The sequence below is a fragment of the Dermacentor albipictus genome, chromosome 2 (assembly GCF_038994185.2).
Source record: "Dermacentor albipictus isolate Rhodes 1998 colony chromosome 2, USDA_Dalb.pri_finalv2, whole genome shotgun sequence".
NCBI classification, from domain to species: Eukaryota; Metazoa; Arthropoda; class Arachnida; order Ixodida; family Ixodidae; genus Dermacentor; species Dermacentor albipictus.
The window spans coordinates 104,513,385-104,531,742 of NC_091822.1; the positions used below are offsets into that span (position 1 = coordinate 104,513,385).

At 45.1% G+C, this 18,358-nt stretch overlaps 1 protein-coding gene across 2 annotated transcripts in view; it reads right to left on the minus strand.

Moving 5' to 3' along the window:
- bur (GMP synthase burgundy) overlaps window positions 1-18,358 on the minus strand; it is a 40,566-nt gene that overhangs the window by 15,584 nt on the left and 6,624 nt on the right. For both annotated transcript variants that reach the window (XM_065455408.1, XM_065455409.1), the window contains exons 2-11: window positions 17,987-18,195; window positions 16,045-16,159; window positions 14,109-14,206; window positions 12,825-12,928; window positions 9,162-9,355; window positions 7,946-8,071; window positions 7,201-7,389; window positions 5,417-5,696; window positions 3,661-3,776; window positions 3,127-3,252 (exon numbers count right to left, since the gene is read on the minus strand). In XM_065455408.1, the coding sequence (XP_065311480.1) occupies window positions 3,127-3,252; window positions 3,661-3,776; window positions 5,417-5,696; window positions 7,201-7,389; window positions 7,946-8,071; window positions 9,162-9,355; window positions 12,825-12,928; window positions 14,109-14,206; window positions 16,045-16,159; window positions 17,987-18,171 (1,533 nt within the window). In that variant the 5' untranslated portion in view covers window positions 18,172-18,195. The remainder of the gene's footprint in view (window positions 1-3,126; window positions 3,253-3,660; window positions 3,777-5,416; window positions 5,697-7,200; window positions 7,390-7,945; window positions 8,072-9,161; window positions 9,356-12,824; window positions 12,929-14,108; window positions 14,207-16,044; window positions 16,160-17,986; window positions 18,196-18,358) is intronic.

Below are 18,358 nucleotides of genomic sequence, written 5' to 3' on the forward strand. Positions count from 1 at the left end.
GTACTCCAACTTTTACGTATTGGGTATGTCTGTTTCTAGCATCTTTGATGGACCAATCCCCAAGATAGTGCAGTCTAAAAATGTGGGCAGACTTCCACAATCATGCAGTAAAAGAAACATAAGCAGTTCGGCGGTACTCATACTGCCCTCGCGCATAGAGTGCCATCCACATCGACTCCATCCCATTCTCATGCTTCACTCACTCAACAAGATATTGTCGTTCATAAATGTGGACGGGAAGTTGAATCACCTTTCGAACTTATTTTTTTCTTCGGAACGCAGCTATGTGCATGATATCAGTCACACACCTAAAAATTTCGCGCCCCAGCTATGACTCTGGCAAGAATGTCACTTGGAGAGACCAGCATCCAACTGCAGCTCACCCACATCTTTAGTTTTAATGAGTAAAAAATATTTAATAATGGGGTTTTACAGTCCAAAACCAAATTATTAGAGGCATGCCGTAGTGGGAGCATGAATTTTAACTGCCTGGGGTTTTTCAACCTCCGCCTAAATCTAAGTACAGAAGTGTTCTTGCATTTTACACCCATTGAAATGCCGCTACCACAACCAGGATTGCACCCACGACCTTGGGGAGTTTTGAAAGCACCATGCTATAGTCACTGGGCTACCACGAGTAGTTTGGCCACAGCTTTCAGAAGTGATTAGGTCAGGAACATGCCAAGGCACGAGGCAAGAAACAAGAAGGATTTTCTTTATACTAAAACAAAGCTTGCAAACAGTTCTTGCAGCCTGCTTTGCTTAGCCAACAGTGGAATGGCATACTAGGGCTTCTTGTCGCCTTTTCCGTTATTTAAGTCTGCCAGATATTTCTGGAAAAACTGTCCAGCTTGTGTCACGGTTGAATTAACTGAAGACAACAGTTCAAGGTTCTAAGTTTAAGTGGCAGCTCCAAACAACCGAAGCGGTGGCAGGCTCACCAATGCAACCTAAGGCAGTCTGTGCTCAGAAGTACCATATTTACTCGAATCTAGGCCGACCCCCGAATCTCCAGAGCCAAAAAAAAATTTTGAAAACTTGCTTCAAATGTAGGCAGAAAAAGAAAAGTAAGGACAGCGTTCGCAAAATGAAAACAGCATTTATGTAATATGAACATGCCGAGCTCATGCTACGTCATCATCGCTGCTAGCCTTATCGATATAGCCGAGACCACACGTATGCTTGTGGTTGCACGCAAGCCCGTGTCCGTGCGCCCATGCACGTGCAGACAGGGTGCCACGGGTTGTATGTGTCGAAACATGGCGCACAATCTCAGTGAACAGTTCTTCTCCCTTATCGCACGCTTATTTTCCTTATCACTGTCATCTACTCGTTGCAGCACACACAAAAGCATCTCCCGTCGTTTTCCCGTTTGAAAGCGGCACTATAGTAGCATCGCCTGTCTGGTGCCATTACAATAACGTCCCATTACGGGCCACACCGCATGCCAATACGGCCGATACAACACAGGTCAAAATGGCAAAGTCGCTCGTGTACTTCAGTTGGCTACTGACACGGCTGGCAGCGGCTGCGATACTGACTTATCTAGATGGCGCTAGCTGTGCACCATATTTATAATTTTCAATTACAAACTGGCACATTTTTTAAATTCTCTAATCGAAGCCGACCCTAGATTTTGATATATGACTATTTGAAGAAAACTGTCAGCCTAGTTTTGAATATATACAGTAATAAAACTGCCTCAGTGAATCAAATGAGCAAAGAATACCTTGAATGAAGAAATGCCATATACTATACTTACTCGATTCTAACACGCCCTCAACTGTAATGCGCACCCGTTTTCATGACCAAAAAAAAGGGGAACAAGAAAGCCCTTGACTGTAACATGCACCCGTTTGCCACTACCTAAAAAAATAAAGTTTTACAGTACCATGTGCCTAAATCTTTCATTCGGAAATACAACTTTCTCTCATTTGAAAAAAAATGAAGATTTACTCCCAATGCACTAAATAAAAATTGTAGCTTGACGTAGCAGTTCTGTGGAAACCCGCAAGGTGGAGTGAAGTAATGAATAAAGAGAAAATCGGACATCCACCCGTTCATAGCAATTGCTACAAAGGAAACCCATACGGGTTCCTCGAAATACGGGTTCCTCGATGCTTTTCGTATGGGTTTCCTTTGTAGCAATTGCTACGAACGGGTGGATGTCTGATTTTCTCTTTATTCAAAAATTGTAGCAGTTTCGCCCGAAACGTGAAGCATCGATTACGACAGCAAATTAGTAGACAGCTATACGAAAAGTAAGGATAGTAGTTTTATCGGTTGTACAAACTTTTAAGCATTCCCTTACTAAATGTATTGACAAGCAAGAATCAACGTGCGCACAAGCAAACATGAACACGTCTCACTCAATAACTGCGGAAACTCTTTATCAAAGCGGTAGACTGAGGAAGTGTAGCTGGAGCGAGCGAATTGACCTTTGCGCGGCCTCTCGCGTCAACACGAACTAAGCAACGAGTATACAGCATGCGCCTAGATGCGTAGACTCTTGTCTCCGTCGCAGATCGCTTTTCAGATAGGGGCTGTGCGGCTGCGCCATATGTAGCAGCTGCCAGCATAAAACGCCTCTCCAGTTCGCGCCAGTCCAGCACGCAAGTTACGACAACTCCGAACGCCCGTGATAAGGCCTGATTATCGTTCCTACACACACATCGCTTTCCTTTAAATTGCAGCATCGTGATAAACTCGGCATGCCTCTGCAGTCGGCACTTCCATGTTGAGAGCAAAAGAAGAAAACGGAAAGATGGACGGCGCACTAACCTAAGCTAGGTAAGCCAAAAGAGGCATTGCTTAAGCAGATGTACTATAGCACATCGAGGAAGCTACAGCAGCTAGGCTCGAAGCCGCTCGAAGCGCATACAAGGTGGCCATTTTGAAATGCCGATGCGATATGGTAACGAAGATTTAGGGTCGTACTTTGTTCTAATGCACACACAGTTTTCGGAGCCGTTTTATCGGAAAAAAAGTGAACACTAGATTCGAGTAAGTACGGTAGCACTGCCAGACGTTTAGAACTGTAAGCATCCACCAACACAAAATTTACATGAGATGACATGACATGGCAGAAGTGTTACATGACCTTTACATGACAGAAGTGTCACACACCTGAACACCGACACTCTTTATCGGCAGCAGGGTAGATGTGAGCTTGTACTGTGTCGAGACGCGACTGAGGAACTCGCACTCGTCTTCCGTCGCACCATTCTGAACTCTGTTAATGAGGGAGTGCTTCTGCAGAAACCAAAGAATAACACCAGAGCAATGTTTTCAGTGAAAGGCATCCAAAAGACTTTCATAAACACTACTGAAAATTGAATCATCTTGCTGCTGGCAGTCTTAACCTGCCACTGCTAAATAAACATAACAGAAAGGAGATTACACTTTATTCAGTTCACAATACAAATGCATAATGCACACACCTAGAAGCAGCAGAAACAATACACACACTACCTGGCTCATTCCAGCAAATGCACATATGACAAAACGCATTACAGGAAGTACAATCATATAAAGCCCTAATTTCAATTCTTTCAAGAAATTTAACACAACTTGAGCAAAAACTGCAGCAGCTGGTGATACACTGAGAGCAGATTGGTCAAGCAAATGGTTGAAGGAACTGCTCTCGCAATGTGAACCCACCTTTTTAAGAGAGTTAGAGTAGTCAATGATTATCTTGACCAAGACACTAGTTTCTGAAAAGTCCTTCTCCATGTAAGGTTCGTCCCCACACAATACCCTGACAGCAAGGCCAGGACCTGGGAGGGTAGAAAGGGGACGCAATCATAAGTCAATGCTGCCACTATGCCATGCACACGCATGCACGATGAAAAAGGAGAAGGTGAAAATGTTTATCACAATAGGGCAGGCAAAGATGGCAATGAATGGCATCGTGCAATGACCCTCGAGATCTGCTGGTCAGGAAACCAAAACAAAATCCATCTGGCAAGCCAGAATACGATGCTGCCGGAGCAAAACACGATGCTAACTTTGCACTGCCTGAAGCAGGGAAGCATTTGGGTCATCGCCTATTAAAAGCATGCAGTACACTTCGAAGTTTCAACGGCACCATCCACACACGCATGCACTGTGAAGCAGATAGGTAAAGATGCCTATTGCAATAGGGTTGACAGTGACGGCTGTGAATGGTGATGTGCAACAACCTCGAGAGATCTGCTGGTACCAACAGAGGAATCCGTGCGCGCTGGCATTTTCACGTGACATGGGCGAGAGCCTACTTCTTTCGTTTCCATGTGTTTGAGCCTTTCTTTGTTTACATGGGATCTAGCAGCAGGAAAACATATTGTATCATCGCAACTTGGTGACGCGCTGAGCATTTGTGCTGAAATAATGTGTTTTCAATGAACATATCAATAGGTAAGAAAGAAGAAAAATTGCATTTTGGATAATATTTTGTGTTCTCAGTTGTCAATGTTGCCGCTAGGGAATCGTACAAAACAGGATCGTATCAACGAGGCTTTACTTTATTCAGGCAATGGACCTTGTTGGCTGACATAAGATGGGTTAAGTGGATATCATTCTTGTCATGCTGCGGGTAAAAAGTAGGAGGAACATGATGCTGCTGCAATAGCAATGATCCAATAAGAAAACATTCTCATTAAGCAGCCATCAAGTGCCTGAAATAAAAAATTCACTGACGATTACAATACTCCCCCATGTGAAACTTGAGCACAGCTTTATAGACATTCTCATTTCGCATATCAATATCTCGTATTAGTATATAGGTGCACTGTTTAGATTACGAAGAGAACGCTGTGAGTAGCGCGCTTTGTTTCCATGGAGACAGCGCCTGCTACTCTGGCGCCATATTGTAGCCATCGTCGCCGCTCAGCCCGTCCTGTGTGGCACCGCCCTTTTCTTTTCACGCTTTCGTTCCACCAACGACAAGCGCAGCCCTTCGTCACGGGGTAACCATGCCACCAGCGTCAGAGGTAACACCCAAGAGAGCCTTGCATAGAGCCTAACTCGTAGCCGCTTGCCATGACCCTTGCAGGAGCAGCGATCCCCGTGACACACACTGGTACCGCAGACTGACCACAGCAGCTGAAGCCGCAGACGAGCGCAGCTCTCCCCCCACCTCATGCCACCCCGGCCCCCTCCCTCAGAAGCGAAAACCAGATCGCCCCCGCTGCTGCGGATGCCGTGGATGCTGGCAACTCAGCACATACGCAGGCAGTTTCCCCTCCACTCCCCAACCACCTTCCACCTCGTGCGCGCTTCTTTAATCTCCCACTACGCTCTGCGTTCATTTTCATCTTTCGCTGTGGTACCTCGTTACGGAGCGAGTGACGACACCAAGGCACGTCGACACTTAACGCAGGAACTGCGCCTAGGAGTTGCATTCTAGAATGCCTTGCAGTGAGGTAATGCCACTCACCGGGGAAGGGGTGCCTCTGGACAAGCTCGCTGGGCAGGCCAAGGTCACGGCCTAAGGCACGCACTTCGTCCTTGTGGAAGTCCTTGAGGGGCTCCACAACGCGACCACGTGTCCGCAGTTGCCGCACCAAGTCGGTGTCGTTGTGGTGCGTCTTGATGGCGTCTGCTTGGCCGCTGGCCAGGTGCGAGGCACTCTCGATAAGGTCGGGCCTCAGCGTACCCTGCCCCAGGAACACCTCTTCCGGGTTCAGCTGAAGCTCCCCAATCACCTCATTGGCCACCTACACACACGGAAAGGAGGCATGGGTGTTAACATGGGTGTTAACTAAGTGCGAATGAAAATTTTTGGAATTGCTTGTGCGACTTATTTATTGATCCGTTTGAGCTACTGACCATTTGTAGTCCCAAGATTCAATCGACCCAAAAGTTTATGGGACACGACATGTGACAAAGTTGAACAATGGTGATTAACCCTTTCAGTGTCAATTTTGTTCACAACACGTGACCTGCAAGGGTTGATTTCCTTTATTGCAGATTTGTAATGTTTGGAGTGACCTATTCTGAGAAAAAAAAATTTTAAGCGACCATAAATTGATAAAAGAACATTTTCAATCAACATGCATTGTTTATTCAGGAGCGCTGATGCTCTTGCATAACTACTCATAATAACAATGCAGAAGGAATGCCAAAATACACTGCTGCTTCATTTAGCAATATTTTTTTTATTCTAACACACCCTCAAATCAAACATGCTCACATTTTTTATCGAGTAACTAGAAAACTAACATGTAAATCACATTAAAGCTCTTAAATAAAGTAGAAATTTATTCCACATCCTATCTTTCAGCGAGAAAAATGGGAAAAAAGTGTTGCACTACGACAGCCAATCTCCTAAAGTCAGATTCGCTGCAATACAACTGTGTTATGCAGTAAAGCATAGAAACGCCGTGAAGACAATGTGTCATGTACGATTGCACTGCGCAGGCAATTTTCAGCCAATTTTCTCGCAAAATAAAAAAAAAGAACAGCAAACCGCTACAATCGAGTAAATACCATAATCAGACATGGTGAGCTAGGGTAATGGCTTGAAAATCTTCCTAGGGCAGGCTGAAAATACGCACTTTCGACGAGAGATGATGTGTGTTAAACGCATTCAATGTCCTCAAGCACCAATCAATAAATTCTCAGGTTTTATGAGTCAAAACAACTAGGATTTGATAATGAGGCGCAGCGTAGCGGGGGCAACTCCGGATTAATTTTAACCACTAGGAGATTTTTAACATGCCCCCATTGCATGGGACACAGGTTCTTTCAGTTCACCTTCATCGAAATCGAAATGCGGCCACGACAGCTGGGATTTGATCCCGCAACCTCGTGCTTAGCACCACAAAACCACAGCCGACATGGAACCGCGGCAGGGTGTGCCTAGCTACTCCGAGAGAAAAACCGTCACTAAGGGAGTCGCTATCGAGGTCATCATAGAGGTAAGGCATAGACATTCTGACTGGTCGAGTTCGAATTATCTGGCGAAAACCAGTTTCAGAAAACAAAAAGTTCGAATTACCTGGCGAAAGCCAATTTCAGAACACAAAAAAACGAAGTATGGGCGCATAGGAACACGTGTATCGGCCGGGATCTTTGGTCGGGATTGAATAAACCAAAAAATCGCATTAACTAAAGTCGAATTAGTGGAAGCCTACTGTAGTTAAATTTACAAATCGCGAGATTTAATAGGCGATTTACAGGCACGAAATGATGCCGCCATAGCCACCGGAGTGCACGTACCCGCATGAAGGTGTCCCCAATGATCTTGCGCTTCTCCTCGGGATGTGCTGTCACGCAGAGCATCTTGGTGGTACGCTTGCGCTGGGGGTCCTTGGGGTCAATGGGTACAGTCGTGGTGCCATTGTAGAACTGGTGCGATGCGTCCACCATGCGCAGGCTAAGGCCCAACTGCCGCAAAGACTGCTCCACCTGGTCACAGCATGAGCGCAGGTATCGCATTAGCATGCCACTTAAGAAGCCGATCTGTTCGTTGCATATGCAACAGGCAATGAATGTCTACAGAGTTTATACAATAGGTCTGACTTTTTGCGTACACCAACATGTGGACAAACCTTAGATAGCTACATCTGTACAACTATTTCGGTATCCCGTATTCTGTCCTAACGAGATGCCACAAAAGGTCCAAACACTGCTGGCCCATCGGTAGAAAGTAGAAACGCTAAAATTTACAGTAACAAAGGTTTATTACAGACAAGTGTTAGATAGCCTGCCCTAGAGTTCCACTTAGACAGTTTCGGTAAAGGGCAGGTGGAGGAAGGGCTTGCAATGGCCAACTCTGTTACACAAGACATGAACAAACAAACTCAATGCTGTTAGGATACTAAATTCATTCGTGTTAGACTGAAATTCTGGCAAGGAATATAGATGCCCAGCATCCCTCTAACTGTGTTTTAAAAGAATCTGTTCAATTACGATCTTCATTCATGGGTCATTCACTCGTTCAAGGCGCTGAAGACAGTCTTACCTGTACACTCTCATCCTTGCGCATGAAGCCGTTGTCTATGTGCAGTGCTATCACCTGGTCCTCCCGAAGCGCCTTGTGCAGGAGGGCAGCACACACCGTGGAATCCACACCGCCGCTCACCAACATCTATAAGGCACAGAGTGTGGAGGGTTTCCCTCGTAATACAAAAAAGATTTCCTCGTCACAACCAAAGCAAGAAGTACTACACAACCACTCCGATGTCATCAGGTACAAGCACACGTGCACAACAACTTGTAGATGTGCTACTGCCAACTACTTGTAAATGAAGGTTGTCATGCCAAAGCAGCTAGTAGATGTTGGCTGCCTTGTGGTTACCACTCGTGTCACTGCAAAATAAACTAGAGGAAACATCCGCAATGTTGCTGATCCACTCGGTGACTCCAGGCACATTCCAGCGCACACACCGCAGTGCCATGAAAGACAAAATTAGCACATAGCCCAGACAACTTTACAGCTAGCTGTGAACAGCAGTACCGCAAGCTAGGAAAGATCACAAGGGGGAAGAAGATACTGCTTGATCAAGTCTGTTTCAATCATGCCTGAAAAGGAAGATCGATGGTGGTAGTGACAGCACAGTGTTTGGTTTTTAACGCAGCGAGAAGCAGGTCAGGAAACAAGATGACAAAGTTTTGTTCTGCCTCTGGCAAGTTGTAATGGAAACTGTGTCAACCGCAAAGCACAAGGTTTTCGTAGAGCCAGCTTAAACTAAAGCTACTTGAACTTCGCTGTCATGATAGAATAAGCACAACAGCAGCTTTACTATAAATGTCAGCTGCACTGCAGACCAAAAAGCACGGCTGGACATCAGCTGCTCCTGCTGCTGGGCACATTAACATGCCATATGGCAAATGGTCATGGGGCACCGTCTTCTCACTGCGTAACAAAAAAATTTGGCAGACTCAAGTGTAGTTTACATCTACGTAATGCGAAGCCACACAAGACGCCGACATTCATCAACCGGGTGGGGCCCTAGCGGCCCAAGACACACTTTGTCCTTTCCCTGTTGCCTAACACTTAGTTGGAAGCTTTAGCTCAGGGCCAACTCCAATGTCACCTCTCTCTCTCTCTCTCTCTCTCTCTCTCTCTGTCTCTCTCTCTCTCTCTCTCACAGCCTCACTTAAATGAACATTCACCTTTGGTGTCCCTTAAAGCAAGAACCGTTCACAAATGCACACAGGCCGTGCACGACACTGACCAAGACTTTGCTCTGTCCCACAGTGCGGCGGATGTACTCGATGCACTCGACCTCTCGACTTTGCAAGGTGAAGTTGCCCGAGAGGCCGGCAATGTCGTAGAGGAAGTTTGAGAACATGGCCTTGCCCTTGGGCGTCAGGTCCACCTCGGGGTGGAACTGCACACCGTACAGCTTCATCTTCTCATTGGCGATTGCTGCACAGAGAAAGAGAGAAAAAAGTAAAGAAAAAGATGGCTAAGTAGGGGAGATGTAAGCATGAAAGGAGTGCGTCTGTCTACACCAGGTAGCCATAAGGAACTCAGATGAGGAGAGGGTGCTCTGTAATACTACAGAAATGCATGGAAGTATGTATGACACGTAGTCCAAGTCCTGAATGGCAACATACAGATATCCTTGAAACAGAAGTATGCAACTGCTGCATTCTGTGAGTACTAACCTGCAGGGCCAGAACATCACAGCTGAAAAAGTTAAAAGTTTACTACTTTTACTTACCGTATTTACACGACTGTAAGTCGACCCCTTTTTTAAAATTTGAAAGTCTGAAGTTGGGGGGTCAACTTACAATCGAAACCGAAACGTGGCCCCGCCAAATAAAAAGCGATACCAACAGGAGCTACAACGTAGTTAGAATTTTATGTTTGCTTTATGGCCCTACCCATATCTTTTCACTATCCCGCGTGTTTGTTTGTTTTTCGGAAGGGTTTTTCAACATTTTTGAGAGTTTTACAGTGCATGCAACACTCATGGGGGGTGTCGATAGTTGATGGAAGCGCCGCAGTTCCCATTTGCGGCGTCACCCTCAGAACTGCGGCGCTTGCGGGGTATATCGGTAGTTCATGGAAGAGCAGGCACTGTTCGCTGGTTTCTCTTTCTCTGTTTGAAGGCATTGGTATTGGCATGGTATTGGTTTGACGTGTTCCACTTGACTGCTGGCTACGTGCTAGTTCTATGCTTCCCCAGTCGTCACGAGTGCTCCAGGCCCACTAATCGTTCGGCACTTGTTCACAGCAGCGTTCAAGAGGGCTGCCATCCTTTACGCCGAAGAAACATATCACTGCGTTTCTAAACGGTTGGTGCGAGAGTGGCGACTGCAGCGAAGCGAAATTTTCACCTGTGACGACAAGTGAGAAATTTCCCACGTGCCAAAGTCTGGACGCTTTCCGTAGCTGCAGGCTAAGCTTGCGGCGTACGTCGCTGAAATGCGTGATCGGTCCCTGCCAGTGAAGTGCGACGTGGTCATGAAACAAGCCCGGACTTTCGCCTTAATTAAGGTTCTGCTCCGCCGTGAGTACAACGAGTGGCTGGCGGCAGAAGACTGCGAAATTACGCCAACCGGACCTATCAAAAGAGCCTCCCTGACGGCTGCGTGTGGTTAGGTGCATTTGGCGTGGGCTGCTGTTCTGCAAGATGTCCTGGTGTGGTCGTTTGCCAAATTTGAAATTTCGCTGGACCACGACGCACTGTGGGACCGCAGCAACGATGACGATGGCAGCACCAGTGAAGACGAGTAGTCCAGTGACCATGTCAGCTACTAATAAATTTTCGTTATCGAATGCGCCCTAGGGTATGCTCTAGCAATTATTTTTTTTCCGGTCACGCGATATGGGGGGGTCGACTTACATTCGAGTCGACTTACAATCTTGTAAATACGGTATTGATGAAAGGTGCAGAGATTGTCAAACCAATGTACAGGGTCATGCACATTTAGGGTAAACGCCTCATTAGTATTCAAGCCGTCATAATTTCAACAGAGACGTTCCTTATGCAGTGAAATCCTGATAATCTGAATTGATGGATAATTCAAACCACTCTGTTGATCCCGGCAAAGTCCAATGTACTACTTGAATAGGAAAAAAACTCCCGCAAATTCTAGCTCTGAAAACTGCACCACCGTTATTTCTAACAAAATTTGCCTCTCCCGTTAACTACTTTTCAGACCAACCCGAGCCAAAGGCAAAAGTTTGATGCATGGCTAGCTACCGTAATTTCTCATGCTGTGAAAGCGACGAGAAAACACGCGCGAAGAGCCGAGACCAAACCGCAGCAAGCACAGCGGCTTGTCCCCCTTTCCCATACGAGAAAGGAGCAAGAAGAAAAAGAAAGTTATAGTTCTGCCCGAAAGGCACAACGTTGACCGCAATAACAAAGTATTAGACAACTACATGAAGTAATGTCTGTTGTTTTATCAGCCATGTATACTGCAGTAATCAATAGCTTACTAATTAGTATAGTAACAAGCATGGCGTCACGTGCGCAGGGAAACAAAGATATCTTAATTGAACATTTGCTGTCACAGTGCTAGTGTCGTGAAGGGTGCCTGCCTCAGAGGGACACGCTTCGGATTGCATTTTGCTTCAATGCATGTCCGAGTCTTGAGATTGCATGATCTCCCACACCAGCTACTCAAGAAGACAGCGCATGAAGTGGCCAGTCATCTCAACGCACCCGCCACAGACTGCAGTCAAATCTCAATATAACGAATCACGTGGCACCGCTGAAAATCGTTCATTAATCTGAAAGGTTGTTATAGTGACAGCCCCAAAATTAACCATTCCACCCATCAACCCATCAGTTCATAAATTGTCATCGTTCGAGTTATCCACGAAAACATCGCTGTTGGCTTTTGGCTCGCTCCATTGCTATTTTCCGTTGATTCTGATTTTAAGCTGACTTTAAGGAACCGGTATTATGTAACACCCTCTGCAGTGGTAGCTTCGGTCCTGCGGTAACGGCAGAATGTCCCGAAAACAAGACTGCAAAGGGTTTTTGCGTCTGAAATTTCAGACGTTGTTATACACCGACTCTATGGGGTACGTGGCAGTGCTGCAGAGGCGTCTGAATTATCAGGAATGTCCGAAAAATCGGACGTTCAGTAAATCGGTTGACTGTTTATAGCCACGGAGCTCCATTCTAATAAAGCTGTTGCAAATAAGCATTTTGGTGTTACTGCTGCCTCTGTCACCATTTTCTCGCTAGTACTGTTGCTTTTGTTCACCTCTAATGAAAAGTTCAAGGGCGAATGTATGATCAATGAGAAGCTCATGCACAAACCATTTTTGCATGCATTTTACTAGCCCAAGCTCTGCTGAATACCATCAGCAAATGAGGTATCCGATTACACCGACAGTACTGAGCAGCAGAGCACCAAGGTTTTACCACAGCTAGCCTGCCTCGTCACAAATGCCTTGGGCGTGCCAGCAAAATGCTACCACAGATCAACTTTGGCAACTGCCCACTATCATTGGCCCGAGTTAAACCCTTCACAAGCGCTCTACACATTTTTATGGAGAGCACTTTCAGAAATAAACAAGACAAACAATGAATTGTACGGAAACCATCGACAATGACTGTCCATGTCAACAGCCCAAACGAACATCCAAGCAAGAAAACCAGCGAGTGAGCGAGTGGACAAACAAATGTTTTGTTTGCCGAGCTCTCTACAAAGCTCATGTGCAACAGTCCCCTCTCCCCTTCCTTTCTTCTTCCTTCCTTCTCGCATCTCGGGAGCGCGAGAGTGCACACCCTTCCCTTTGGTACCTTTGTACAGCAAGTCCGACCATCAACCACCAACCTATTACCGCCGATCGCCACCAATCACAAAAATGGCCGAAAGAGCCAAGGAAAGCTACCAATTCTAAAAGAAAGCCAAACTGCACAGCTCACCTGCAACAGTTGTTCCCGACGTAGCGATGACCTTGAAGTTCTCTGCAGGCTTATCAACACTGTCGCCATGGGTTAGTAGTGCCTCTTCCTCTTTGTCCATACCTCTGCAATAAAATAAAGTGGGCAGATGGCCGAGGTTATTCCTTACAGTAACGGCGGCGCATTGGAAAACAGTGAGCACATTCTTTTTTCTCCGAGGATGCTATATATATTTTTTTTTTCATGCAACAAAAGTTGATTCTCCTCATCCATCCTAAGGAACTGTAAAATGGGTGAAAAATGAATCGCCTAAAGCAAAACGTGGAGAAAAAGGTAGCCTACTGTGTGCAGGGATGCAAGGTGTCACCCAGCCGACCTAAATGTGGAAAGTTCATTTGGGGGAAACAGTGCTAATGAATAAGTAATGTAAACTGAGTCCTCACTACAGTTAAACCTCAATCTAACAAAGTCGGTAACATCAGCACTCTACTTCTTTGTATCACTTTCGCTGCATTGAAATTTAACCTTTTATACACGGTACAGTAACCAACAGATTCTTCCTTTTATAAGGAAGAGGCTGCTAGAGAAGTCGTAATAATTGGGCAGTCTAAAAAGCTAATTTCAATAACAAAAAATACATTTTGTTGATACTGAGAGCCAGCAACCACTTTTATGGTTTGATGCTGCACCAATGAAGTGCTCGTTACAGCAGCGATTGGTGTAAACGAAACTTTCGCATCCATTCTGCTGCAAAATTTAGATATGATGAAGTAATGTGCTGATTTTTACCAACATTGTTATATTGAGGTTTAACTGTGCTACATTTGACTACCATTAATTCAACAGCATGTAATTTGACCATGTTCAAAAGTCCCAAAAGGCATTATTGCCTTTCAGGCACTTCCTCCAATTTGAACTTTTGTGAATCGCAAATAAACACTACAGTCCTCACAACGTGTAATTAAGGGCTATTGACTCCATTACAATGTCACTGATGCTCAGAAACAAAGCACCTTGAGACCAAGAAGTTTTCTAAGCTACTGAGAGATTTTCGATGTAGTCTTCAATAATGCACTTGTCATGAAAGCCAAGATTAAGATAAGCAGAGTAACGCCTTAACTGTATCCTAACAAAAGCGGGTCTTAGACAGCGAAGTTACTGGCACTATGCTTCAAAATTTTATAGAATGTTTCCGTTTTGATCTTGTTCTTTGCCTCTCTGTAGTTCTTCACAGCAGTATTGTTTGTTTACTGCCTTTATTAAGCAAAGTGTGAACGCCGTTAAAGAACAAGCCCGACAACTCACTTGAACAATGGACACTTCTGGTCCACCACAATCTTGAATTGCCCATCTTCTCGAGAGTCCTTTTGCGTCACAGTTCCGCCAAACTCACGGTTGATCATCTAGTGGGAACAAACAGCAGACGACGACAAAGGTGGCTGAAAACTTCAAAGCCAAGGATGCACTTTGCAATGAAGGCATCAAAATAGTAATGTGCAAAAGACATAACATGAGACATCAATTAATCATTGTTGCAACAATTTTCCACAAAAATTTGTGTGATATCACGAGTTTCCCTGGAAATTCATGAATTCAAATTTGTGGCAACTTTCCTGGAAATTTTGGCTTTCATGTTGCATAAAATCACAAAAAACAATATTGTGCAACCAAACTTTCAACGCACACTTGCTAAAGGGCCCCTTCCCCTGATTTGGGCATTACATACGAGTGCAGAGCATAGGTCACGTGGCAGCAATCATGCCTGCAAAGAGCCAAATGGCTGCACGGCCCAAAAACAGTTGAAATTTCAAACAGAAGCTCGCATACCTTTCCTCTCAATGAAGTCCCGCTTCCAGTCGGAGAGTCAAGGTCACATGCACAAATGCGTGAGACTCACTGCCCGCAACATCACTCGTGCTCATACTGCTGCCACTGACTTTTTTTCTTTTAAAAAATTTTTGCATTCTAGCAAATATTAGCACCTGGCCACCATTTTTTTTTTTTTCAGTATTCACATTTCTGAATTTTTGTTTTGTAGTCCACACACTCTCTCTCGGTGAGAATGCATCTATCGTGTTGCTTTCCCCTGCTTGCTGCATCAACTTCCACTTCCTTTCAAGCACTCCATTACCACACATATACACAGAACTTCCACGCGAGTGGTTCTCAAATGCGGTACTAGTTTGACACGTGTGCATTGTTTAGCTTTTCAGGGCAACCATTCTATACTAAATAGCAAATGTCAAGGTTATCGCTTGGTGCAAAACGCATCTTAACGCATAGGAAATTACTAATTCTGTTACCGATTCTATCACGAAAATATCTTGTCGAATACTATTGCGTGCCTGACACAAATGGTGCTGTATATACTGGAACATACTCAAGCACCAGCGATTATACTGGAATATACAATGATTCGTGCATAATTAGCCACACACTTGACCCGTAGATAAAATTTTCAATGACCGACGACTGTGCTCGCCACTATCATTGCATTTTGTTGATGTTCTGCTGGGCAAAAGGTCACCAAATTAGGAATTCAATTTCCAGCTACTGCATTAGGAAGTTCTATTCTTCACCATCACTACAGCACAACAATATTACACCACTCGGTGAACAGAGAACTGCGAGAGACGCTTGGAAAATCAAACGCACAACTTCCTAGTTGAAATGCTACGAAGCTCATGCTGACAGCGACAAAAAAATCTCTTCTAAGTTAAAGGATGCAATGTGCTAGTTTCATGTACTGTAATAAGAGCAGTTATTATAAGTGGAGTCAGGCATGCTTCTCAGAGCCTACACTGCAACACACAAATCCTTCTATACACAAGACCCAAAAGTTGGTACTACTACATCAGCACACACTATTTGAACTGCAGCAGTTCTTGAGAGTCAACAATGTGGTTGCTAAAAGCTATTCAAGGTGTGTAGTAAACCTGTAAGGCTAGTTTGCGATGCTTCATAATTATGCTTCAGAAACATTTATTTTGCAATAAAGTTTTCAGCTGCAGATGCATTATCATTTATACCTTTTTATTCATCTGGGTTGCCATGCAGCACAACTGTTGGAATTAAATTGCATGTAATCATGGAGGCCTGTGTCGGGTCGATGCTGCAGCTGAGAATGGTGAAATGCATTATCTATGAGGCAGTGTTTATGGCTGTAATGTTGCCTGCATATTTGTCTTTTGGCACGTTGTTCCTAACCACAATTCAAGACATGCTTGCATGGTCAGCATACCTGCATTCCATAGCAGATGCCCAGAACCGGAAGGCCACATTGGAAGATCTCAGGGTCGTATTTGGGAGCATCGGGTGCATACACGGAGCCAGGACCCCCAGAGATGACGATGGCCCTGAACGCAGTGCCGGTAAAAGAGAACAGCAGTAAGCAACCGCACCCCAAATGTATGAGAATCCAATCATAACTTGAAAGCAAGGGAGATTTTTATATGCAGTTTCTGAAACCAGCACTTCACACATATGGTCATGAATGTCTAACTTTCTGAGCCTGCTAGGAAGTTGGACAAATGGTAGGCTGAACAAGAAACAAAACTGATGCACTGGTATGAAAAATTACCAGCTTTTACCACTACCTTCCTTTCCCCCGTATTTCTGCATCAGGTTGTTCGACCTGCTATGCACCTAGATGCCCAATTTGAAACCGTCAACCCTGCACTACAGCATTAGAGTGACAGCCTTTCCCAAGCAAGGACCTCATCACAGGTGCTACATTGAAGTAAATATGAACTACGGTTGCATGGAGCATTTTTTTGTTTTGTTTAAACACTGGTAACAAATCCTTTGCATGAATGAATGACAAAGAAAATAATGCTCAGCTCCTTTTATCAGCAAAATACACTGCCTTAATATCTTATTTTCTCCCACAATTACGTGTCTTTCTTTCCATCTGGCACATTGGAAGACCCAATGCTTTGGGCAGTAAAGAATGGTTGCCAGGAGAGGGAAATGCAGTAAAGAAAAAAAGAACAAAGTCTAGGGTGTTGCATGCCAAAACCATGATCTGATTATGAGGCAAGCTATAATGTGGCACTCCCGATTCATTTTTTACCACCTGGGGTTCTCTTTAACGTGCACCTAAATCTAAGTACACACGCGTTCTTGCCTTTCACCACCACTGAAATGTGGCCGCCATGGCAAGGATTTCATACTGCAACCTCGAGCTCTGCAGCGAACGTTGTAGCCACTGGGCTACCGCAGCAGGGTGCACAGTAAACAGGAAGAATTATGTGGCCTGATGAGATCAGCAAATGTGTAAGCAGTTGATTAAGGAGAAGCCTTTGGTGTTGGAGTGGACGTAAAATAGGCCAATGATTACGATGGCTTCAGTAATTGCCACATCTCCAAAGGGAGAATTCCTGATGAAAAGCGGAGGGCACTAGGGAGACGACCAAGGCCCGCAAGCACCTTGGTGTCAGTGAAACATTACCACCAGAAGAAAAGCCTTCTGGCCTTGCTTGCAAACGTATTAGCAGCACCCCTGAACTGTATGCCATACAGTGTCACATCATCCAGCAGACCTCCCTATGCTGACTTGAACGACACTTCTGCTTTATTATCAGATAAAATCGTGGAAGCTTCTACCCAAATGGGGCATAGTATTTTCCTCGGTACCTTAATCTCGTTCCGCATTGCCGACAGTTGTAGGTGCCTTTAGGTTATGAACACAGAACAGTAGCTCAACCAACGCATCTTGCCCGGTACTGCGTGGGCGGTTAAGATGAAAGTGACCAGTGACAAAATATGGCCAGGTGCATCCACGTAGATGGGCCAAAGCCTTTCTAAATAAACTATACACTAAGCCTTGCATGTGCCACAGAAGTACAGCAGGCTTGAGGCTAAGCAAGGAGGTAAGAGAAAAAACGGAAAGAATGCAGCAGAAGCTACGATCAGTGCTCTGAAGCTTTTCTGAATGCATAAATCCAACTCGTGAAACCACATACAGCCACAAACTTTTGCAAACTGGAGTGTTTCACATGTTGATGCAAAATAAACTCGTGAGGCAGTGTGAAGTGAGACAAGGAGAAAATGCTCATGACAAATCAATGCGGTAAGCTGCCAAAGTCTATATAGGAAGTGCTCAAACAGCAGATTTCTTCCTTGTTTCTATAGTTGCCGAAAGAAACCCAAACACTGTATTTCGGGTGAGGAAGCCAACCCACCTGTATCCCTGGCTGACCAGTGTCTTGGCGCTGGTGGTCAGGGGCAGCATGACGGACTCGACGCAGAGCTCACGTATGCGCCGGTCAATGACCTTGCCATACTGGGCCCCTGCGTCTAGGATGGCCACCCGCTCGCTGTGTAGCACACCATTGAGGTGGCCCTCACTCTGGCCCGTGTCATGCATCCCGCGCTTCGTCCCACAGCAGCACTGCACCACACACAGAGGCAATAAAACGACAACAAATGAGTACAGGAGGACACAATGTTATATGGTATGGCCCATTCCTACAGCGAACATCAGATTAGTATGCTGCCATCGATTACTGCCAAGTTATAACACGAAAGCCTGCAGACTATGTATGTATTGACCC